The sequence below is a fragment of the Cherax quadricarinatus genome, chromosome 29 (assembly GCF_038502225.1).
Source record: "Cherax quadricarinatus isolate ZL_2023a chromosome 29, ASM3850222v1, whole genome shotgun sequence".
Classification (NCBI taxonomy): domain Eukaryota; kingdom Metazoa; phylum Arthropoda; class Malacostraca; order Decapoda; family Parastacidae; genus Cherax; species Cherax quadricarinatus.
In genome coordinates, this window is record NC_091320.1 from 16361372 (window position 1) to 16388146 (window position 26775).

The window sequence follows — 26775 nt, forward strand, 5'->3', positions numbered from 1 at the left end:
GCATCTGCCACTTCTCCGACCACTGCATCAGTCTATTCAAATCTTCCTGGAGTGCTCGAATGTCCTCGTCAGAATGAATTCGACGGCCTATTTTGGTGTCATCGGCAAACTTGCCGATGTCGCTCTTTATGCCCTCATCTATGTCGTTTATGTAGATTGTGAACAGCAGGGGGCCCAACACTGACCCCTGTGGAACACCGCTCGTGACGCTTCCCCACTCTGATTTCTCCCCATTTATGCAAACTCTCTGCTGCCTATTTGTCAACCATGCCTCTATCCAGGAAAAAATTTCTCCTCCTATTCCATGTGCTTTAATTTTCCTCAATAGTCTCTGATGTGGGACCCTGTCAAAAGCCTTACTGAAGTCCATATACACAATATCATATTCATTACCATGATCTACCTCCTCAAATACCTTAGTGAAAAAAGTTAATAAATTCGTAAGGCAGGAACGCCCCTTTGTAAAACCATGCTGAGATTCGTTGATTAATTTATGCTTTTCAAGGTGGCTACGAACTGCCTCGGCAATTATTGATTCCATAAATTTTCCCACTATGGAGGTTAGGCTTATTGGTCTATAGTTCGAAGCTAAGGACCTGTCACCTGTTTTGAAAATAGGTATCACATTTGCCATTTTCCACTTATCTGGCACCATGCCAGTTTGTAGTGATATGTTGAAAAGATTAGCCAAAGGTGTGCTAAGCTCCTCTTTACATTCCTTTAGAACCCTTGCATACAGTTCATCAGGGCCTGGGGATTTGTTAGGTTTTAATTTATCTATTTGCCTAAGGACCATGTCACTTGTGACCCTAATAGTGCACAGTTTATTATCGTCCTGTTCTACATAATTTATCATTACTGGAATATCGCTGGTATCCTCCTGTGTAAAAACTGAGAGGAAGTATGTGTTAAAAATTCTACACATTTCCTTATCACTGTCAGTGAGCTGACCCGAGGAACTTTTGAGTGGGCCTATCTTGTCCCTGATCTTACTTCTGTATACCTGAAAGAATCCTTTTGGGTTAGTCTTCGATTCTCTTGCAACTTTAACCTCATAATCTCTATTTGCTTTTCTAATTCCCTTTTTTATTTCTCTCTTTAACTGAATATATCGATTTATTAATTGCCCCTCTCCTCTTTTGATTTGCCTATATATGCCTCTCTTTTGACCAATCAGATATTTTAATCTATTGTTCATCCATTTAGGATCATTTTTGTTTGATCTGATTTCCCTATTTGGAACATAATTTGACTGAGCAGCTAGAACTATGCCCTGGAAAGCATCATATCGGCAACCATCACCACCTACCTGACCCCTAGTCAGGTCATTCCAGTTCAGCCCACCTAAGTAATTTTTCAGTCCTATGAAATCAGCCAAGCGAAAGTCAGGGACGGAGACTTGATTGCCATTATTAGGGGAATTCCATGATATGTTAAAACTGAGTGATTTGTGATCACTCTCCCCAAGCTCATCATTAACCTCAAGATTATTAATTAGTGTTTCCCTACTGGCAAGAACCAAGTCAAGGAGGTTATTTCCCCTAGTTGGCTCTGTCACAAACTGTTTTAAAAAACAATCCTGGATCGTATCAAGAAAGTCACCCGACTCTAAATTTCCTGTCAAATTGCTCCAGTCAATCTGTCTATAGTTGAAATCTCCCATTAGCACAACATTTTCGTATGTAGATGCCTTACGAATTTCGTCCCATAGAAGTTTACTGCACTCCCTATCAAGATTTGGGGCCCTGTAAATCACACCCAAAATTAGTTTTTCTCGGCCCTCGAGAAGCTGTAACCAAACAGATTCAGTGGCTGACGCTTCTAATTTAATATCTTGTCTAACACAACAATTTAAATTGTCTCTGACATACATCGCTACTCCACCACCTTTCCTGTTGACCCTGTCAGTGTGGAATAATTTATAGCCTTGTATGTGACATTCAGAGGGCATCTCTCTATCTTTCAGATTGAGCCAGGTCTCTGTTATAGCAATAATATCTATGTTTCCTGCACTTGCAATTAATCTTAGCTCATCTATCTTATTTCTAACACTCCTGCTATTAGTATAGTAAACCTTAAGGGAGCTAGTCCCTTGCTGCCCTCTGCTGTCCCCCTTTGTTTGCTGACCTGTTCTTTTGTCTTTATTTATAACTTCATGCTGAATGCCTTTTATACATTTACTGTTTCCAACCCTAGTGTTGCAACCTGCTTGTTTCCCACACACACCCATACCTCTATCTTCCATCAGTTTAAAATCATAGGCATTTCACCAATGGCCTTCTCAATCGAGTCTGCAAGTGCTACCACCCCTGCCCCAGAGAGATGAACCCCATCCCTTGCATACATATCATGTTTGCCATAAAAGTTGTTCCAGTTGTCAATGAATGGGATTGCAAGTTCCTTGCAGTATCTGTCTAGCCAGCAATTTACACCAATTGCCCTAGACAACCATTCATTTCCTACTCCCCTTCTAGGCAAGATGCTACATATGATTGGGATCCCTCCCTTAGACTTAATGAAATCTATAGCTGACCTGTACTTATCTAGCAGCTCTTCTCTCCTACCCTTCCCAATATCATTTCCACCAGCACTGAGACAGATAATGGGCTTGTTCCCATTACCTGACATGATATTATCCAGTCTGTTGACAATGTCCCCAACACCAGCTCCAGGGAAGCACACTCTATCTCTCATCTTCTTATTCCTATTACAAAAAGCACGATCAACATATCTTACCTGAGAGTCACCAACCACAAGAATGCGCTTACCTTCATTAGCAGGGGCAGTAGTACCCTTACCTTCACTGGCCACTGAAGTACATTCATCCTGGAGAACAGAGAAGCGATTTCCTACCTTCAGATCTGCACTCTTAACTTTCCTTACTCTGATGCGCCTCCCATTACTGTGAACAACTCGCCACTTGTAGCAGGTGCTGGGCTGCACCTCACTGCTGGTAGCCGTTGCTACCACCCCACCTACAGCCTCCTCACAGTGAGAGACAGACTGCACCTCACTGCTAGAAGCCTCATTCCCCACATCTCCAACCACCTCACACTCTCTCCCAGGCCCATTGAGGTGGACCTTCAGCCTCCTAATCTCCTCCTGGAGAAGCAAGACCTCCTCCTTCAACTCTCCAACCTCAGCTTTTAAAACACTGTAGAAGCAAGCCATGCTTTGTAACCGTCCACGCTAATCCCCAAGCAGCTCAGGGTCTGTGACCTCACGTGACGACTGACCACTGAACACTAGTGTCTCACACTGTCTCACACACTAGTGTCTCGCACTAGTGTCACACACACTAGTGTCTAACACACTAGAGTCTCACACACTAGTGTCTCATACACTAGTGTCTCACACACTTGTGTCTCACACACTAGTCTCACACACTATTGTGTCACACACTAGTGTCTCACATAAGTGTTTCACACACTATTGTCTCACACACTAGTGTCTCACACACTAGTGTCTCACACACTAGTGTCTCATACACTAGTGTCTCACACACTAGTGTCTCACACACTAGTCTCACACACTAGTGTCTCACACACTAGTGTCTCACACACTAGTGTCTCACACACTAGTGTCTCACACACTAGTGTCTCACACACTAGTGTCTCACACACTAGTGTCTCACACACTTGTGTCTCACACACTAGTGTCTCACACACTAGTGCCTCCCACTAGTGTCTCATACACTAGTGTCTCACACACTAGTGTCTCACACACTTGTGTCTCATACACTAGCATCACACACACTAGTGTCTCACTCACTAGTGTCTCATACACTAGTGTCTCACACACTAGTGTCTCACACACTAGTGTCTCACACACTAGTGTCTCACACAGTAGTGTCTCACACACTAGAGTCTCTCACACTAGTGTCACACACACTAGTGTCTCATACAGTAATGTCTCACACACTAGTGTCTCACACGCTGATGTCACACTAGTGTGTCATACAGTAGTGTCTCACACACTGTCTCACACACTAGTGTCTCATACACTAGTCTCACACACTAGTGTCTCACACACTAGTGTCTTGCACACTAGTCTCACACACTAGTGTCACACACACTAGTCTCACACACTAGTGTCTCATACAGTAGTGTCTCACACACTAGTGTCACGTACACTAGTGTCACATACACTAGTGTCTGACACTAGAATCTCACACACTAGTGTCTCACACACTAGTCTCACACTAGTGTCTCACACACTAGTGTCTCACACACTAGTGTCTCACACACTAGTATCTCACACACTAGTGTATCATACACTAGTCTCACACACTAGTGTCTCATACTAGTGTCTCACACACTTATCATGTGGGGTTCGAACACGTGGATAGGGTAAAGTAATAGAGGAAGGACAACTCAATGTAAAGGACTATTGGCCAAGAAAAAAAAGAATACATTGAAATATACAAGTAAAAATATTACTGGAGACTGAATTAAATTCAAAATGAGCTGTCTTTACTCTTGCAGTGTATCTTAGACATTTTTTTATTACTTATGCAGAATTGTTAAGCATTTTCTTCCACTTAAGCTTACTGTGTCATTTCTCTATTTTTTTTGCCTTATGTCCTTGAGTAAGTTCCCTGAGATCATGTCCCAGTCACTTTTGAATGTTCACTTAGTGTATCATGCCAGTCAAAGTCAATATGAATCAGTCCACAGTACCAACATTCCCTTACTCACTGAAAGACAATACCTAGCCCTTGAGCAATGTGTTTGTTCTCACAGCTTGTATCTGAGATTTGTTAAAGTGCTGCAAAATGTGAAGTTCAGATTAAGTTCCTATAGATCCGTGAATTACTTATTAACGTAGCCGAGCGGTCAGGCACTAGTAATACTGTCACTCCTGTCTGGACTCGGCCACAATATCATGCACGCAGGATAGTGCGACTACTATCCTTGCGATGGCGACTTGTTCAAGTATTCGTTCCTTCCTAGGGGACGCTTTGAGAAGAACTTTACTTGCAACGAGTTATGCCATCTCTTGCTGATGCCACAAGCCGTTGCAGAAAGACGTTTCTGTGGCTAGTGTGCTCACTTGAGTGTTGTTGTTGTCCCTTGTGTTTCAGATTGTGATCCCATCCTAGTTGACAGTAATCAGTGCATTGTAAGAAGTTATTTCTCAAGTAACTTCCACGTTGTTAACGTTTGTAAGTGAAGTTTATAGCTGATACCTCGTGTCACTGTGTGCGACTCAGATTGAATATCAGCATTGTTCACCGTGTTCATTTCTTTTCTCCTGTGCTTGCAGTTTGAGATAGTAGATTCGTTCTCCCTTGCTCATATTGCGTGTTATAGCGTTAATTTTTTTCAACCGGGGGGAGTCATCCACTCCACCGAGTTTGTTTATTCCTCCAGTAAGAAAGAACCGATCCCTTGTGTTCTGGTGTGATTCGATTCCTGCTCCAGGAAGATCTTATTCTTACTGTGAAGCCACCAGCACCCATTAGTGACTTTGTAATGAGCCAAGAATTAGTAATTCCACAGTCACTAGTGATTGTAGCTGTATCTTTTGTAGATACTCGTTCAGACTGTCCTCAGTCAAGGCATGTGTTAGCCATTGCAGAGGAATTCGATCCTCCCAGAGATGATAACCATTCTGCATATGTCAATCTTACCCTAGCAGAGTTGGGGTTAAATGTAAACAACCTGTATAGATGAATAATTACAGTATCAACTTATCAGTATTCAAGAATTTTTTTTTGTGTTCACGTTCTCTCCGAATTCTGAGAGTTAACAGTCTAGATTTGAGTGCACCGAATCTGCCTTTCTGTTAAACACTCTTTCTTTGTATATATTCCTTCCTCAGAATCCGTAGATCACATGAATACAGATCGATCGATCAAATTTTTTTTATCACTTCCACTGTGTAATCCCAACGTTGAGTTTCATTCGATGAGTTGTGCTATATTATACCTTGTATTGCATTACAGTTTCAGTTACGTAAGCTTCCATTCCAATGTTCTACTTATGTATGTTATAATGTTAAATTGTTGTGTACCACAGCAGTATTCAAAGACCCCCTCACATATGGGTACTGTGGGCGGTCAGTTATACGAGAGTGAGCAAGGAGGCAGGCCGGCTGTTTGGCGCTACCCACATTATCCGTAATATACGTACTACCAGCCTACGTGAGTATTACTTTACCCTATCCACGTGTTTGAACCCCACATGATACACTAGTGTCTCACATTAGTGTCTCACACACTACTGTCTGACACACTAGTGTCACACACTAGCGTCTCACACACGAGTGCCTCCCACTAGTGTCTCACACACTAGTGTCACACACACTAGTGTCTCACACACTAGTGTCTCACACACTAGTGTGACACACACTAGTGTCTCACACACTAGTGTCTCACACACTAGTGTCTCACACACTAGTGTCTCACACACTAGTGTATCATACACTAGTCTCACACACTAGTGTCTCACACTCTAGTGTCTCATACTAGTGTCTCACACACTATTGTCTGACACTCTAGTGTCTCATACTAGTGTCTCACACACTATTGTCTGACACACTAGTGTCACACACTAGTGTCTCACACACTAGTGCCTCCCACTAGTGTCACACACACTAGTGTCACACACACTAGTGTCACACACTAGTGTCTCACACACTAGTGCCTCCCACTAGTGTCTCACACACTAGTGTCTCACACACTAGAGTCTCACACACTAGTGTCTCACACACTAGTGTCACACACACTAGTGTCTCACACACTAGTGTCACACACACTAGTGTCTCACACACTAGTGTCACACACACTAGTGTCTCACACACTAGTGTCTCACACACTAGTGTCACACACACTAGTGTCTCACACACTAGTGTCACACACACTAGTGTCTCACACACTAGTGTCACACACTAGTGTCTCACACACTAGTGTCTCACACACTAGTGTCTCACACACTAGTGTCTCACACACTAGTGTCACACACACTAGTGTCTCACACACTAGTGTCACACACACTAGTGTCACACACACTAGTGTCTCACACACTAGTGTCTCACACACTAGTGTCTCACACACTAGTGTCTCACACACTAGTGTCTCACACACTATTGTCTGACACACTAGTATCACACACTAGTGTCTCACACACTAGTGCCTCCCACTAGTGTCTCACACACTAGTGTCACACACACTAGTGTCTCACACACTAGTGTCTCACACACTAGTGTCTCACACACTAGTGTCTCACAAACTAGAGTCACACACACTAGTCTCTCACAAACTAGAGTCTCACAAACTAGAGTCTCACACACTAGTGTCTCACACACTAGTGTCACACACACTAGTGTCACACACACTAGTGTCTCATACAGTAGTGTCTCACACACTAGTGTCTCACACACTAGTATCACACACACTAGTGTCACACACACTAGTGTCTCATACAGTAGTGTCTCACACACTAGTGTCACACACACTAGTCTCACACACTAGAGTCTCTCACAGTAGCATCTTACGACAATGACTGTAGTGTGGTCACTCACCAGTCATCACCACAATGACTGTAGTGTGGTCACTCAACAGTCATCACCACAATGACTGTAGTGTGGTCACTCAACAGTCATCACCACAATGACTGTAGTGTGGTCACTCAACAGTCATCACCACAATGACTGTAGTGTGGTCACTCAACAGTCATCACCACAATGACTGTAGTGTGGTCACTCAACAGTCATCACCACAATGACTGTAGTGTGGTCACTCAACAGTCATCACCACAATGACTGTAGTGTGGTCACTCAACAGTCATCACCACAATGACTGTAGTGTGGTCACTCAACTGTCATCCCCACAATGACTGTAGTGTGGTCACTCAACTGTCATCCCCACAATGACTGTAGTGTGGTCACTCAACTGTCATCCCCACAATGACTGTAGTGTGGTCACTCAACAGTCATCACCACAATGACTGTAGTGTGGTCACTCACCAGTCATCACCACAATGACTGTAGTGTGGTCACTCAACAGTCATCCCCACAATGACTGTAGTGTGGTCACTCACCAGTCATCAGCACAATGACTGTAGTGTGGTCACTCAACAGTCATCACCACAATGACTGTAGTGTGGTCATCCAACAGTCATCACCACAATGACTGTAGTGTGGTCACTCAACAGTCATCATCACAATGACTGTAGTGTAGTCATCCAACAGTCATTACCACAATGACTGTAGTGTAGTCATCCAACAGTCATCACCACAATGACTGTAGTGTGGTCACTCAACAGTCATCACCACAATGACTGTAGTGTGGTCATCCAACAGTCATCACCACAATGACTGTAGTGTGGTCATCCAACAGTCATCACCACAATGACTGTAGTGTGGTCATCCAACAGTCATCACCACAATGACTGTAGTGTGGTCACTCAACAGTCATCACCACAATGACTGTAGTGTGGTCACTCACCAGTCATCACCACAATGACTGTAGTGTGGTCACTCAACAGTCATCACCACAATGACTGTAGTGTGGTCACTGAATAAATTAAAAAAAAAATAATTTATATTGTATATCTCATTACTCATACAAGTTAATTACAGTAGTTATACAGGTGGGCCCTGTTTGTACGGCCCAAGTTCCTGACCCCGTACAGTAAATGAAAATCGCCTGTGGATGGAAAAGAGCATTTTTTCTTTATCAAATAAATTTAAAACAGCTGATAACATTTTTACACTATCATATATTAAGTGCCTGGTACAGCTAGACATTAAAAATAAAGACAAAAATTAAATTTAATACACAGCACACAATACTTACCTTAAAACATGGTGTTAGTTGCCTCTCCCTTATGCAACTGTTGTGCGGAAATAGCAAAAACAGCTGTAAAGCAATAAAAGCACTGAACATAATGAACAGTGACTCAATCAAAAGCCAACGACAATGTGGAACACCGATAAGAGGGTGCTGTACATGCGAGGCTCTCCTGTACATTCAAATTGATTACAATTTGACTTTGTTCTTATTACAGTAGACCCTTATATTACACGGATTTATTTGGCACATTTTAGTTGTTACGCAACTGTAAAATTGCAGCATAATTTTGTTCAACACTTCATAAAATTAGCTTGCTGTGGATGAGACCATTGTCTCCAGTTTGTACAATTAAAATGAATGAGGTAAATATACGAGTTTATGTGATGAATAACTGACTGACTTACTTGACTGACTTACTGACTGACTGACTGACTTGGCTTACTGACTGACTTGACTTATTAACTTTAGTGACTTATTTCCTCTGTTCACATTATACACAGTGTGCTGCAGGAATTGTTTTATGTGGTGCACAAATACCACATAGATGTATTCTCTCATATCTAGGCCCAAACGTACCACTCACAGTTTATCAGAGTGAGCTGAGCTCATGGCGTAGATCTACGGTTTGGACCCTGAATGTAAAGCCGTAGATCTACGGGACGGACCCTGAAAGGGTTAAAGTTAGACTTTTCACCGAAGAGGACCATGACAAATCTAGAAGCAGTGTTCTGAAATGGCGTCTAGAGCAGCTGATGCCTTACCGTCAGCAGGGTAAAAGAGCCCAGAAATCCATTACAGAATTTATGTACACTCCAGTACAACCATTGACTTCAGTACTAGAACCTATACCATCCACCTCAGCCCAGTAGGGCCACAGCATAACTCTCAACTCTCTTCACAATCATCAACACCAGCACTCACAATTTAAGGTACAAAATACTTTTATTTCCGTTACATTTGTAGTCTTAACCCTTTCACTATTGGTGCCATAATATTATGGCTTGCAAGCCAGTGTTGGTGCCATACTACGGTTTGGACCCTCAACTCAAAGCCGTAGAACTACAGCACAGACCATGAAAGGGTTAAATATTGATGAAGAAAGGGAGGTGGCAATTTCATGCACTGGCCAGGGAGGTATACCATCTTTTAGGAATGAAAAAGAGCAGGATGTGAGTGTGGAGGGAGGTGCGTGAGGTAAGGCAGGTAAGGGGGTAAAGCAGCTAGAACTGAAGGGATTATGACAGAAATGTTAAAAGCAGGGGAGGATATAGTGTTGGAGTGGTTAGTACTGTTGTTTAATAAATGTATGAAAGAGGGGAAGGCACCTAGGGATTGGCAAAGAGCATGTATAGTTCCTTTATAAAAAGAGAAGGGGGACAAAAGAGATTGTAAAAACTATTAGCCTCTTTTTCTCAATATAATAGGTTGTGCAAATGATAAGAAAGAGATGATTGTGGATGTTATGAATGAGAAGAAGCTGGATGTCCTGGCTATAAGTGAAACAAAGCTGAAGGGGGTGGGAGAGTTTCAATGGAGAGGAATAAATGGGATTAGGTCAGGGGTTTCAAATAAAGTTAGAGCTAAAGAAGGAGTAGCAATAATGTTGAAGGATAAGCTATGGCAGGAAAAGAGGGACTATAAATGTATTAATTCAAGGATTATGTGGAGTAAAATAAAGATTGGATGTGAAAAGTGGGTTATGATAAGCGTGTATGCACCTGGAGAAGAGAGAAGTGTAGAGGAGAGAGAGAGAGATTTTGGGAAATGTTGAGTGAATGTGTGGGGAGTTTTGAATCAAGTGTGAGAGTAATGGTGGTTGGGGATTTCAATGCTAAAGTGGGTAAAAATGTTATGGAGGGAGTAGTAGGTAAATTTGGGGTGCCAGGGGTAAATGTAAATGGGGAGCCTTTAATTGAGCTATGTGTAGAAAGAGATTTGGTAATAAGTAATACATATTTTATGAAAAAGAGGATAAATAAATATACAAGGTATGATGTAGCACGTAATGAAAGTAGTTTATTAGATTATGAATTGGTGGATAAAAGGCTGATGGGTAGGCTCCAGGATGTACATGTTTACAGAGGGGCAAGTGATATATTGGATCATTATTTAGTTGTAGCTACAGTTAGAGTAAGAGGTAGATGGGAAAAGAGGAAGGTGGCAACAACAAGTAAGAGGGAGGTGAAAGCGTATAAACTAAGGGAGGAGGAAGTTCGGGTGAGATATAAGCGACTATTGGCAGAAAGGTGGGCTAGTGCAAAGATGAGTAGTGGGGGGGGGGGTTGAAGAGGTTTGGAAAAGTTTTAAAAATGCAGTATTAGAATGTGGGGCAGAAGTTTGTGGTTATAGAAGGGTGGAGAAAAGAGGAGTGATTGGTGGAATGATGAAGTAAAGGGTGTGATAAAAGAGAAAAAGGTAGCTTATGAGAGGTTTTTACAAAGCAGAAGTGTTATAAGAAGAGCAGAGTATATGGAGAGTAAAAGAAAGGTGAAGAGAGTGGTGAGAGAGTGCAAAAGGAGAGCAGATGATAGAGTGGGAGAGGCACTGTCAAGAAATTTTAATGAAAATAAGAAAAAATTTTGGAGTGAGTTAAACAAGTTAAGAAAGCCTAGGGAAAGTATGGATTTGTCAGTTAAAAACAGAGTAGGGGAGTTAGTAGATGGGGAGATGGAGGTATTAGGTAGATGGCGAGAATATTTTGAGGAACTTTTAAATGTTAAGGAAGAAAGAGAGGTGGTAATTTCATGCACTGGTCAGGGAGGTATACCATCTTTTAGGAGTGAAGAAGAGCAGAATGTAAGTGTGGGGGAGGTACATGAGGCACTATGTAGAATGAAAGGGGGTAAAGCACCTGGAACTGATGGGATCATGACAGAAATGTTAAAAGTAGGGGGGGATATAGTGTTGGAGTGGTTGGTACTTTTGTTTAATAAATGTATGAAAGAGGGGAAGGTACCTAGGGATTGGCGGAGAGCATGTATAGTCCCTTTATATAAAGGGAAAGGGGACAAAAGAGATTGTAAAAATTATAGAGGAATAAGTTTACTGAGTATACCAGGAAAAGTGCACGGTAGGGTTATAATTGAAAGAATTAGAGGTAAGACAGAATGTAGGATTGCGGATGAGCAAGGAGGTTTCAGAGTGGGTAGGGGATGTGTAGATCAAGTGTTTACATTGAAGCATATATGTGAACAATATTTAGATAAAGGTAGGGAAGTTTTTATTGCATTTATGGATTTAGAAAAGGCATATGATAGAGTGGATAGAGGAGCAATGTGGCAGATGTTGCAAGTATATGGAATAGGTGGTAAGTTATTAAATGCTGTAAAGAGTTTTTATGAGGATAGTGAGGCTCAGGTTAGGGTGTGTAGAAGAGAGGGAGACTACTTCCCAGCAAAAGTAGGTCTTAGACTGGGATGTGTAATGTCACCATGGTTGTTTAATATATTTATAGATGGGGTTGTAAAGGAAGTAAATGCTAGGTTGTTTGGAAGTGGGGTGGGATTAAATTTTGGGGAATCAAATTCAAAATGGGAATTGACACAGTTACTTTTTGCTGATGATACTGTGCTTATGGGAGATTCTAAAGAAAAATTGCAAAGGTTAGTGGATGAGTTTGGGAATGTGTGTAAAGGTAGAAAGTTGAAAGTGAACATAGAAAAGAGTAAGGTGATGAGGGTATCAAATGATTTAGATAAAGAAAAATTGGATATCAAATTGGGGAGGAGGAGTATTGAAGAAGTGAATGTTTTCAGATACTTGGGAGTTGACGTGTTGGCGGATGGATTTATGAAGGATGAGGTTAATCATAGAATTGATGAGGGAAAAAAGGTGAGTGGTGCGTTGAGGTATATGTGGAGTCAAAAAACTTTTTCTATGGAGGCAAAGAAGGGAATGTATGAAAGTATAGTAGTACCAACACTCTTATATGGGTGTGAAGCTTGGGTGGTAAATACAGCAGCAAGGAGACGGTTGGAGGCAGTGGAGATGTCCTGTTTAAGGGCAATGTGTGGTGTAAATATTATGCAGAAAATTAGGTGTGTGGAAAGTAGGAAAAGGTGTGGAGTTAATAAAAGTATTAGTCAGAGGGCAGAAGAGGGGTTGTTGAGGTGGTTTGGTCATTTAGAGAGAATGGATCAAAGTAGAATGACATGGAAAGCATATAAATCTATAGGGGAAGGAAGGCGGGGTAGGGGTCGTCCTCAAAAGGGTTGGAGAGAGGGCATAAAGGAGGTTTTGTGGGCGAGGGGCTTGGACTTCCAGCAAGCGTGCGTGAGCGTGTTAGATAGGAGTGAATGGAGACGAATGGTACTTGGGACCTGACGATCTGTTGGAGTGTGAGCAGGGTAATATTTAGTGAAGGGATTCAGGGAAACTGGTTATTTTCATATAGTCGGACTTGAGTCCTGGAAACGGCAGTTTGGAGGGATATGTTGTGTATCTTTATATGTATATGCTTCTAAACTGTTGTATTCTGAGCACCTCTGCAAAAACAGTGATAATGTGTGAGTGTGGTGAAAGTGTTGAATGATGATGAAAGTATTTTCTTTTTGGGGATTTTCTTTCTTTTTTGGGTCACCCTGCCTCGGTGGGAGACGGCCGACTTGTTGAAAAAAAAAAAATTGGTTATACTATAGACACACACACACAATTTAAATAAGTAGTTTATAAAGTTGTATTTCTTTTGTAAAAGTAAATAAGGTGTGGAAATGGGAAACACTATTGTGGTGGCTAGAGAATTGTGCCTGGCAACAGTCTTTTGGTTGTTTTGGGTGGGCTTATGGGAGGAGCTAGCTTGCTCTCTCTCTCTCACTCTCTCCTTGTGGCTTCCAGCTAGTTGATCTCTTGGTCTTCTTCTTTTACTTCTGGGATTATCCCATTCCACACCTTATTTACTAATACAAAAGAAATACAACTTTATAAACTACTTATTTAAATTGTGTGTGTGTGTCTATAGTATAACCTATTATACTGAAATAAACAGGCTTGACCCAGCTGCCTCTCAGCCCCTTAGAGTGATCTGCCCTTAGGACCATTAAGTAGTTGTGCCCCCATCAATTCAATATAATTAGGTATTCCAGAGTAACTGTTACTTAAATACATCAATAAGTGTTGGGTTCCTATGGTCCCATAACAGTTGTTTAAAATACATGTATTTATAGATGGGGTTGTAAAAGAAGTAAATGCTAGGGGGTTGGGGAGAGGGGTGGGATTAAATTATGGGGAATCAAATAGAAAATGGGAGTTGGCACAGTTACTTTTTGCTGATGATACTGTGCTTATGGAAGACTAAAGAAAAGTTGCAAAGGTTAGTGGATGAGTCTGGGAGGGTGTGTAAAGGTAGAAAGTTTAAAGTGAACATGGATAAGAGTAAGGAGATGAGGGTATCAAATGATTTAGATAAAGAAAAATTGGATATCACATTGGAGAGAGGGAGTATGGGAGAAGTGAATGTTTTCAGATATTTGGGAGTTGACTTGTCAGCAGATGGGTTTATGAAAGATGAGGTTAACCATGGAATTGATGAAGGAAAAAAGGTGAGTGGTGTATTGAGATATCTGTGGAGACAAAAAAATGTTACCCATGGAGGCAAAGAAAAGAATGTACAAAAGTAGAGTGGTACCAACACTCTTATATGGGTGTGAAGCTTGGGTTGCAAATGCTGCAGCGAGGAGATGGCTGGAGGCAGTGGAGATGTCCTGTCTAAGGGCAATGTGTGGTGTAAATATTATGCAGAGAATTCAGAGTGTGGAAATTAGGAGGTGTGGAGTTACTAAAAGTATTAGTCTAAGGGCTGAAGAGGGGTTGTTGAGGTGGTTTGGTCATTTAGAGAGAATGGATCAAAGAAGAATGGCTTGGAGAGCATATAAATCTGTAGGGGAAGGAAGGCGGGGTAGGGGTCATCCTTGAAAAGGTTGGAGGGAGGGGGTAAAGGAGGTTTTGTGGCCGAGGGGCTTGGACTTCCAGCATGCATGTGCGAGAGTGTTAGATAGGAATGAATGGAGACAAATGATTTATGGGACCTGATGAGCTGTTGGAGTGTGAGCAGCGTAATATTTGGTGAAGGGATTCTGGGAAACTGGCTATTTTTATATAACCGAACTTGAGTGCTGGAAATGGGAAGTACAATGCCTGCACTTTAAAGGAGGGGTTTGGGATATTGGCAGTTTGGAGTGGTATGTTATGCATCTTTATATATGCTTCTAAACTGTTGTATCTGGGTGCCTCTGCAAAGACACTGATTATGTGTGAGTGAGGTGAAAGTGTTGAATGATGGAAGTGTTTTCTTTTTGGGGATTTTCTTTCTTTTTGGGTAACCCTGCCTCGGTGGGAGATGGATGACTTGTTATAATAAAAAAAAATATAAAACATGAAATAACTTTAAAACACTTTAAATTTTAGAAAGTTTCCAGACATAACGGAGAAAGTGCTCATGGAGAATATAAACAAACCGAGTGGGGTGTGGTGACCATATTAGAAAATCAGGTGGAGGGAGCCATATAGCGAGGTTTGGTCATAATATGAAATGTCCGTATTAGCACAACACCATAAAGTGAGACCCTACTGTACATTAAAAAATACATAAAAGTGTGATGACTTACGGGTCATCTAGGAACTGGAACACTTCTCTGAGAGCAACAGCACCCCAGGGTAAAATGAAGGTAAGACGAACGAGGTTAGCCCAGTGTCCAGGCTCTACCCATAACACAAACTTCAAATAAAATGTGTTGAGCTCTGCTAGGAGGAACTGCAAAGAAAAAAAAATTACATTAAATACAGTATGTAATTTTATTTTAGGGCTAGTATAAATTATTAAATTTATAAAGTAAAAACTTTGGTTTTTCTTTTTAGGTTACCCTGCCTTGGTGTGATATGGCCAGTTCATTAAAAAAATAATTATTTTCAACTCACTGGACATTTCCCACCAAGACAGAGTGACCCCAAAGAAGAAAAATCACATTCATCATCACTCAATTCCTAGATGTCTTTCCAGAAGAGCAAGAACATCACAATTCAAATGATCCACCAATCTGCAACATTACTACTGAAACTCCAGAGAAAAGATCATGTGTTTGCCACCATCAGAGCTCAAATGTGGCTAACTGGTATTCCCCAACTATTTTGCAAGTGTAACCTTGTCACACTCCTATAGTACACAAAATATAAACACTTGTCGCCACTCACTAGAATTCAACATTCTTATACATAACTGCTGGTTTTAATAGCCAAGTCCTACTGGAGTTTACCTGGAGAGGGTTTTGAGGGTCAATACCCCCACGGCCTGGTCTGAGACCAGGCCTAATGGTGGATCAGGGTCTGATCAACCACACTGTTACTGCTGGCCGCACACAAGCTGACGTACGAACCACAGCCCGGTTGGTCAGGTACTGACTTTAGGTGCCTGTCCAGTGACTTCTTGAAGACAGCCAGGGGTCTATTGGTAATCCCCCTTATGTATGCTGGGAGGCAATTGAACAGTCTTGGGCCCCAGACACTTATTATGTTGTCTTTCAGTGTACTCGTGGTGCCCCTGCTTTTCATCGGGGAAATGTTGCATCTCCTGCAGAGTCTTTTGCTTTCATATGGAGTGATTTTCATGTGCAAGTTTGGTATCAATCCCTCCAGGACCTTCCAAGTGTATATTATCATGTATCTCTCTCGCCTGCATTCGAGGGAATACAGATCAAGGACCTTCAACCATTCCCAGTAGTTTAGGTACCTTATTGCACTTATGTGTGCCTTGAAAGTTCTTTGTACACTCTCCAGGTGTGCAATGTCACCAGCCTTGAAGGGGGCCGTTAGTGTACAGCAGTATTCCAGCCTAGAGAGCACAAGCGATTTGAAGAGAATCATCACAGGCTTTGCATCCCTAGTTTTGAAGGTTCTCATTATCCATCCTATCATTTTCTTGGCAGATGAGGAAGATACATTGTTGTGGTCATTGAAGGCGAGATCCTCTTGACATTATCACTCCCAGGTCCTTCACATTACTTTTCCATTCTATTGTATGGTTAGAATTTGTGGTATACCCTGACACATTTTTAATTTCTTCAAGTTTCCCATATCTGACTATAGTTGAAATTTCTCCTCATTGAACTTCATATTGTTTTGAGTCGCCCATTCGAAGATTTGGTCGACGTCCACTTGGAGTCTCGCGGTGTCTTCGATGGAGGTCACTGCCACGGTGATCAGGGTGTCATCCACAAAGGAAGACACGGAGCTATGGCTTACATCTCTGTCTATGTCAGAAATAAGGATGATGAATAGAATGGGAGCGAGTACTGTGCCTTGTGGAACAGAGCTTTTTACTATGCAAAATATTTTCATATCTTTCCTGTGATGTTTCCTGCAGCATATTCCATCCACCCCAGATTTGCATTCCTGATCAACCTTTCATGCTTCATCTTTCTAAATGATCAAACCATCTCACTAGCCCACTGTCTGGTCCTTGAACTATACCATTCATACCACCACACTGTACACTGATCTTCAACACATCTTTTCTCTCTCTCTAGCTTCCTAGCTACAACATTTAACCTTTTCAGGGTCCAGAGGCCAAATCTCAAGGGTCCAAGAATTTAAAAAAAAAAGAAAAAAAAAATTATTATTTTTTCTAAAATGGTAGAGAATCTTTTTCTGAAGCTAATAAAGCAAAAAGTACAAAATTTGATGGAAAACTGATGAAATTATGCTCTCACAAATTTTGATGCATCAGTGATATTTACCCATCGGCGCTTTTGCCGAATTTGACTCCCATTTTAGACCAATTAAGTTATTCCAGTCCACCAAATTCTTAGCTATTTCGCTAGTATTACTTCTGTTTTATCAACTGAGCATAAGAAATCACCCAGTCACCTGTTTCGACTACTCAATAAAGTGATCGAAATTGGTAATTTGGCTAATTTAACACAAAGTTCAAAATATTCAAATTTTAAAATAGGGTCCAGAATAAACACTTCAGGCATTCCTGGCACTAAACTAACATTTCCTCTGTTCATCAGTTATGTTTTCAGGCTTTACAAATGAATTCCATTTTGATTTTTATTCACATAATGAATTTTTGTTAACATCAAAAAAAAAAAAAATTGAAGATTTACTGTTAATCAATGTTGTAATAATTGTATAACTAATATCAGCACATTTGTGAAAGTATATCAGACCCACTAGCTGATGCATATTAGACTCGTGATGACATTTGTTTGCTCTTGAACATCAGCAAAAATTGAACATTTCTGCTAATTTGAGCTCAGTTTCAAACCATTTTCAGTACTAAAGCCGATCAAAATCATCTCTATTTCTGTAATATATACAGGTCCTCCATCGCAAATCCGGCATCATTGGGATCTGTAGTGTGCCGGATTACTGAGTTTGCCAAATTACAGAGTGGTTAGGTTAGAATACGCTTAATAAAATTAACCAACTTGACTTACACAAAGTTCATTGAACATTGGCAAAAATCGAACATTTCCGCTACTTTGAGCTCAATTTCAAGGTACTTTTCGTCATGAAAGCAATCAAAATCATGTCTATTTCTGTAATATATCTTCCATTATATCAAATGAGTCCAAAAAAAATGAGAATACAACCATAAAAACAATACGAAAATATACTGCAAAGAGGCGGCTAATGGTTGAGAAGTGAACTCCCTTATTTATCGTCCATCTTTTTTATTTTTGTTGTACGTTAAGAAGCATCTTTCCATCATACATTGCCCAAGTTTCAATGAGATAGCCCAACAAACTACCGAGAAAAAAAAATATTTACCAAAAATCACATATGGCAAGCCCAAGCCAGGTACTGGAAATAAGTCACTTTGTCCGACTTTTCTGGGTTATCCTAGGTTCTCTATACATACACTGCTATGTATGATAATCTATGTAACTGCATTTGTGTATACCTGAATAAACTTATTTACTTGTAGTCTGTCAACTGAGTACAAGAAACCGCCCATTCACTTATTTCAACTACCCAATAAAGTGGTCAGAAATTGGCAATTTAGCCGATTTCACACAAATTTCAACAGATGCCAATTTCAAAATAGGGTCCAGAATAAACAATGCAGACATTCCTGGCACTAAAATAACATTTTCTCTGTTCATTAGTCATGGCTCCAGGCCCCTCTTATATTACTCTTGCTTACCATTTGGAATTTTTATTCACAAAAAAAAAAAAAAAATAGAAGATTTACTGTTATGCAGACTGCTGCATTATTGTAATAATTGTATAAATAATGTCAATCCATTCTTGACTCCATACTGGAATTTAGACTGGCAGGTGGACAGGTATTGGACAGTGATGTCATTTGTTTACTCTTGAGCTTCGCTAAAGAATAGAACATTTTTGCTACTGTGAGCGCAATTTCAAGGTACTTTTCATCATGAAAGCAATCAAAATCATATCTGTTTCTGTAATATATCTTTCATTCTATCAAATGAGACCAAAAACATGAGAATATAAACATAACAACCATACAAAAATATATCGCTAAGCGGCCGCTAATGGCTGAGAAGTGAACTCCGCTATTTATGGTCTGATTTCTTTCATTTTTGGTGTATGTGAAGAAGTATCTTTCCATCATACATTGCCCAAGTTTGAATAAGATAACCCAACAAACAACTGAGAAAATAATAATAATAATAATAATAATAATAATAATAATATCTTCATTTACTACACGTACATGTACAAGGTATACAGGCCTAGCTGACATCAGTGACATACTACTGTATAGAAAGGCACTTTTTATGCTGAGTATTTCAAGAAAATTAGATCAGTGTCCCAGGATAACACCCACACTAGTCGACTAACACCCAGGTACCCATTTACTGATGGGTAAACATAGACAACAGGTGTAAAGAAACACGCTTAATGTTTCTACCCTGGCTGGGAATCAAATATTTACCAAAAATCATACATGGCTAACCCAAGCCAGGTAATAAAAATAAGCCATGTTGACTTTTTTGGGGTTATCCTAGGTTCTCTACACATATGCTGCTATGTGTGATAATCTATAGAGAGAAAATAACCTTTTTGTTTCATGTTTATGGTGGAGTACGAGTGTATATCATAGTTAGCCCTGTGCTACACTCCGTTTTCTCTAATATAAGCCACCAAGACAGGGATAGGAGAATTTATTTATTTATTTATTTATTTATTTAAAATTTGAGCACACATACAGAGGTACAAAAAATACAGATAAGAGCAGCATGCCAAAGCCACTTATACTATGCATAGCATTACGGGCTGGCTTAAAATTAACTTAAGATTAACTAAGCAATGATGAAATCAGTGATAAAACTTTAATGTAAACAGATTACTATAAAGCACAAGTGAGTATTACAAAGACAGGTCATATGGTTGTATGCATTGTTGTACATTCAGTAGAATGGAGTATTCTGTTAGGTAGTGTATTTAAAAAATAATAAAGTTAGATTGGGTTTTAGGTTTAACATTTATGTGATATAATTGTGAGAAACATTTAAGATATACAATTTATAAGGTTCAGTTATTCAGTATTTATTTGGTTTTGGGTGAGTAAGTGATCTTTGAGAAGAGACTTGAATTTATAAACAGGTAGTGTTTCTTTTATATTTACAGGTAATGAATTCCAGATTTTAGGGCCTTTTATGTGCATTGAGTTTTTGCATAGTGTGAGATGGACACGAGGAACATCAAAGAGTGATCTGTGCCTTGTGTTATGGTCATGTGTTCTGTTGAGGTTGGCAAGGAGATGTTTGAGGGGAGGGTTAATATCAGAGTTAAGTGTTCTATGTATGTAATAGGTGCAGTAATAAGTATGGATGTTTTGTATGGTGAGTAGGTTTAGTGTATTGAATATTGGTGGAGTGTGCTGCCTATAGTGAGAATTTGTTATCATTCTAACTGCAGCCTTTTGTTGGGTAATTAGTGGTCTGAGATGGTTACTTGTTGTTGAGCCCCATGCACAAATTCCATAGATGAGATAGGGGTAAATAAGAGAGTGATATAGGGCCAGGAGGGCTGACTGTGGAACATAGTACCGTATCTTCGATAGTATGCCTACAGTCTTGGAAATTTTCTTAGAAATTTGTTGTATATGTGTATGAAATTTGAGTCTATTATCAAGGTGGATTCCTAAGAATTTTCCCTCTGTTAGCTTTGTGATAGGTGATCCGTTTATCATTATGTTAAGAGGGACATCTGTAGCTCTGTTACCAAACTGAATGAAGTAGGTTTTGTCAATGTTTAGTGTAAGTTTGTTAGTCCTCATCCAGGTAGATATTTTCTGTAATTCGGTATTTACAGTATTGGCTAGCGTGACTGGGCTCGGGTGGGAGAAGACGTATGTAGTGTCATCTGCAAATAGTGTGGGTTTGAGTAATTGCGAAGCATTTGGTAGGTCATTTATGTATAGGAGAAAGAGAAGAGGGCCATGGACACTTCCCTGTGGGACACCAACTGTAATTGGTTGTGCAGAAGAGTTTGCCCCATTTGCATACACATATTGGCTTCTGTTGCTGAGGTATGACTTGATGGTATTTGTTTACTATATCCTCTTCAAACTCTGTCGAACTGCTCGGTGTTATGCCAAATATTATTCATTCTGGAGTATTTAACATGTTTTATGTTATTTATATTGTTTCTTATGTCATATTAGATCAATTGTGATAGGCAAATAAGCTGTAGTGTTGATATTAGCGTAATAATAAAGCATATTCTCCTGCTTCATGAGACTGAGTTCATGGCAACCGACAGTGGCTTCAAAGCCACCTTATCTTTAATGGATAATGTACTGTGTAGGTGCTTTACATAATGAGAAGCATTTCCTTTATTCATTGGAACCATGGCTAGGGCTAAAATTAAGCAGGTTAAAACAATAAATGGAGAAAAAGAAATTGGAATGACTTATGCAGCAAGTAGCACCACCAAACAGTACCAGCAGGTTGGTGTGGCGACCCTGGAAATTTGAAATTATGCTAGCTAAAATTAGTGCCGAATAACTGAAGGAACCGAATAACTGATTGCCGGATTTGTGATGGCGGACCTGTATTCCAATCTACCAAATAAAACCAAGAAATAGCGAATACAACTGTAAAAAAACATATGAAAAAAATGCCGCAAAGTTGCTGTATTAATCCAAAATTACTGTTGCAGTTTTTTCTCTCATTATGCACTGCGTGCTGCAGGATTTGTTTTATGTGGTGCACACTTATCACACAGATGTGTTCTCTCATATCTAGGCCCAAATTTACTGCTCACAAGTTATCTGAGTGAGCTCAGCTCATGGCGTAGATCTACAGTTTAGACCCTGGCTTCAAAGCCGTAGATATATGGCATGGACCCTGAAACATTAAAGACCATGCCTCACAAACAAACCACTATATTCTGATATATCACTATACATCAACAAACTTTTTTCTTTCCAAAGACCCCTGCAACACTCCAGCTACCTTCTTTCTTTATCTTTCACACACCCATATGTTGACATATCCACTCCCAAAAATCTAAGTGCATTCATTTCCTCTATACTCCTTACCTCTTATCTTGCATCTAATCTTCCTTAGCCTGCACTACTGCTTACATTCATCATCTTGATCTTTCCATAATAACTTGTTTACCTACATGTCCTTCTAAACTTCAACCTCTGAAACTACTGAATCTCCCGAAAGAATTGTCATCTACAATATAAACTCACACCTTTCCCAAACACTAGCACTCACTTTCACTTTATGTAAACATAATCAAAACATTCCCAACCATTCCCTAAACCCATCTTTCTTCTTCTGATATTCTACCTCCTGCTTTCCTGCTTTGCCTTCATTAATAATTTTAACATAAGTAACATGGCCTTATTTTTCCAAATGTTCTTCATTTCATATAAAGTTAATTTTCATAAGGCATTAATTTTTAGAATTGCATAGCCCATGTTATAAGAAAGCTTGCTGTATATATACACAATATATGTGCATTTTCTACAGGCTTCTAACACTGCTAAATGTTACCTTCGTCTTATAATTTCTGGTAGCAACAAAACTGTTATTTAGTGGAATTTATAAGCTAATTATAAGCCATAATTCTTTCACTTACTATCGCAATAATCCCAAGCATGGAAAACCAGCGTCCAAGGGATGACAGAGGTTTCCAGTCATAGTCCACCCACACATATGGACCAAACTGGGCCATTATACGTCGTAGTTTCCCTCTGAAAATGACAAAAGATATCAATACTGTGCTTTAATTGACATAACATAAAAAACTTCAAATCACCTACTGCCACTACAAATCCTTGGCATCCCAGGACAGCTGGATCTAACATACTCTGATTAACCCTTTCAGGGCCCAGAGGCCAAATTTCAAAGTGTGCACCAAGGTCCAAGAATTTAAAAAAAAAAAATATTTTTTCTTATGAAATGGTAGAGAATCTTTTTCTGAAGGTACTAAAACAAAAAGTACGAAATTTGATGGAAAATTGGCGAATTACACTCTCGCGAATTTTGATGTGCAAGCGATATTTGCGCATCGGCGATTTTGCCGACTTTCGCTCCCATTTTAGGCCAATTACATTATTCCAGTCGACCAAATTCTTAGCTAATTCAATAGAATTACTTCTATTCTGTCGACTGAGCATGAGAAATTGCCACGTCAACTGTTTCAACTATAAAATAAAGTGACTGTTTTGATCGTATATAACAAAAAAGGCACAATACCGTGACTGGAACGATACACAAATAACCCGCACATAAAAGAGAAGCTTACGACGACGTTTCGGTCCGACTTGGACCATTGACAAAGTCACACAGTGTGACTTTGTCAATGGTCCAAGTCGGACCGAAACGTCGTCCTAAGCTTCTCTCTTTTATGTGTGGGTTATTTGTGTATTGATTGTATATATACGTCTTACGAGCCACCATTTTTGAAGTATATATACTCATAAATTCTAGCAGCTTCAAATCAAGCAGGAGAAAGCTGGTAGGCCCACATGTGAGAGAATGGGTCTGTGTGGTCAGTGTGCACCATAAAAAAAAATCCTGTAGCACGCAGTGCATAATGAGAAAAAAAAACTCTGACCGTTTTTTTAATTAACCCTTTCAGGGTTTCAGCCGTACTAGTAGAGAAATCTGGTAGGCCTACATATGAAAGAATGGGTCTATGTGGTCTGTGTGCGCAGTATAAAAAAATCCTGCAGCACACCGTGCGTAATGAGAAAAAAAAAACTTTGACCGTGTTTTTGGATTAAAACAGCGACTTTGCACTGTATTTTCGTATGGTATTTATTGTTGTATTCTAGTTTTTCTGGTCTCATTTTATAGAATGGAAGGTATATTACAGAAATTGAGATGATTTTGACTGGTTTTACAAAGAAAACTACCTTGAAATTGAGCTCAAAGTAGCAGAAATGTTTGATTTTTACCAAAGTTCAAAAGTAAACAAATCATGCTATGCATCCAATACATGTCAACTAGTGAGTCTAATATTCTTTCACAAGTGTGCTGATATTATATATACCATTTCTACACTAATGCAGTAGTCTGCATAACAGTAAATCTTTTATTTTTTTGTGAGAATAAAAATTCAAAGTGAAAAGCAAAAGAATGTAAGAGGGGCGTGGGACATGACTAATGAACAGAGGAAATGTTATTTTAGTGCCAGGAATGTCTTTCTTGTTTATTCTGGACCCTATTAGGAAATTGGCATTTTTTGAAATTTGTGTGAAATTGGCAAAATTGCTAAATTCTGACCACTGTACTGGATAGTTGAAATTGATAAATGGGAGGTTTCTTGCACTCATTCGATAGAAAAAATGGAGTTCTAGCAAAATATTCATGTTTTTTGTCGACTAGTACAGTGGAATTGGCCGAAAATGGGGCTCAAAGTGGGCAAGATCGCTGATGCGTAAACATCGCCGAGACCGCTAACTTCGCGAGAGCATAATCCGTAAGTTTTCCATCAAATTTCAAACTTTTGGTGTCATTATGATCGGGAAAAGATTCTCTATCTTTTCATAAGAGAAAATTATTTTTTTTTTTAAATTTGGCCGACCCTGAGAACGAGTTTCTGAGAGGGCCTGTCGACCCTGAAAGGGTTAAAATGCCGACTTTGTGGTCTATTTTCGTATAGTATTTATGGTTGTATTCTCATTTTCTTGGTCTCATTCGATAGAATGGAAAACATATTATAGAAATAGAAATGATTTTCATTGGTTTTACCATGAAACGGACCTTGAAATGGAGCTCTAAGTAGGGGAAATGTTTGATTTTTGCCGATGTTCAAAAGTAAACAAATGATGCCATTTTTAAATAAATGTCCAAGTAGCCATTCTAATATGCAGTCATGAATGGGTTGACATTATTTATACAATTATTACAATATTGCAGTAGTCTGCATAACAGCAAATCTTCTATTTTTTGTTTGAATAAAAATTCAAAATAGAAAGCAAGAGTAATATCAGAGGGGCCTGGAGATGTGACTGATGGACAAAGAAAATTTATTTTAGAGCCAGGAATGCCTGCATTGTTCATTTTGGAGCCTATCTTGAAATTGTCATATTTTTTATTTTTCGTGAAATTGGCCAAATTGCAAATTTCTGACCATGTTATTGGTAGTTAAAATCGGTAAATGGGCAGTTTCTTGTACTCACTCAATAGAAAAAATAGAGTTCTAAAGAAATAGCTATGAGTTTGGTCGAATGGAACAATGGAATTAGCTGAAAATAGGGTTCAAAGTGGATGAAATAGCCAATTTGTCAATATTGCCGAGGTCGCTAACTTCGTGAGAGCATAATTACGTCAGTTTTCCAACAAATTTCCTTCTTTTGGTGTCATTACAGTCAGAAAAAGATTCTCTATCATTTCCCAATTTTTTTTTTTTTGGGGGGAAATTTTGCGACTCCAGGAGACACCTCAGGATTTGGGGTTGTAACAGTCAAGGGGTTAAATATACTGCACAGTGGACATTCATAATTCACACTGATTACATTCCTGAAAACCATGTTACCAATGATTTCTGTGAATTATGGACTGAAAAATGTATGGAAAACATAGGGTTACTTTCTTCAGACCTCCATTTTAACCCTTAAACTGTCCAAACATAGATATACATTGACGTCCGGCAGGCTCCAAACGTAGATCTACGTTTTTTTTACGTGCGTTCAAATGGGGAAAATCAAGGGCGGAGCACTACGCACGTGAACATAGATCTACGTTTGGACAGTTTAAGGGTTAAAGACCTGGGGAAAGCTGGTTGTTGACTCAGTTTAGCCCTTTCAGAGTCCAGAGGCCAAATTTCAAAGTATGCACCAGGGTCCAAGAATTTAAAAAAAAAATTTTTATTTTTTCTTATGAAATGGTAGAGAATCTTTTTCTGAAGGTAATAAAACAAAAAGTACAAAATTTGATGGAAAATTGACGAAATTATGCTCTCACAAATTTTTATGTGCCAGCGATATTTACGAATCGGCGATTTTGACGACTTTGACTCCCATTTGATGCCAATTACATTATTCCAGTCGACCAAATTCTTAGCTATTTCACTAGTATTACTTCTATTCTATCGATTGAGCACAAGAAATAGCCCAGTCAACTGTTTCAACTGCAAATTAAAGTGATCGGAAATTGGTAATTTGGCCAATTTAACACAAAGTTCAAAATATTCAAATTTCAAAATAGTTCCAGAAAAAACAATGCAGGCATTCCTGGCACTAAACTAACATTTCCTTTGTTCATTAGTTATGTTTTCAGGCTTTACAAATGAATTCCATTTTGATTTTCTATTCACATAATGATTTTTTATTCAAACCAAAAAATAGAAGATTTACTGTTATGCAATATTGTAATAATTGTATAAATATCATCACCACATTTGTGAATGTATATCAGACCCACCAGCTGGCGTGTATTAGACGTGTGAGGTCGTTTGTTTACTCTTGAACATTAAAAAAATTTAACATTTCCGCTACTTTGAGCTCAGTTTCAAGCCATTTTCAGTATTAAAACCAATCA

General features: G+C 39.4%; 1 protein-coding gene across 1 annotated transcript in view; it reads right to left on the bottom strand.

The window, feature by feature from the left end:
* The window catches only part of LOC128690516 (phosphatidylserine synthase 2), a gene marked incomplete in the record, with an annotated part of 412859 nt that overhangs the window by 60937 nt on the left and 325147 nt on the right, over positions 1–26775 (bottom strand). Inside the window, 2 exon segments of the mRNA XM_070089624.1 lie at positions 15400–15545; positions 22865–22979. Of these exon segments, the coding sequence (XP_069945725.1) occupies positions 15400–15545; positions 22865–22979 (261 nt within the window).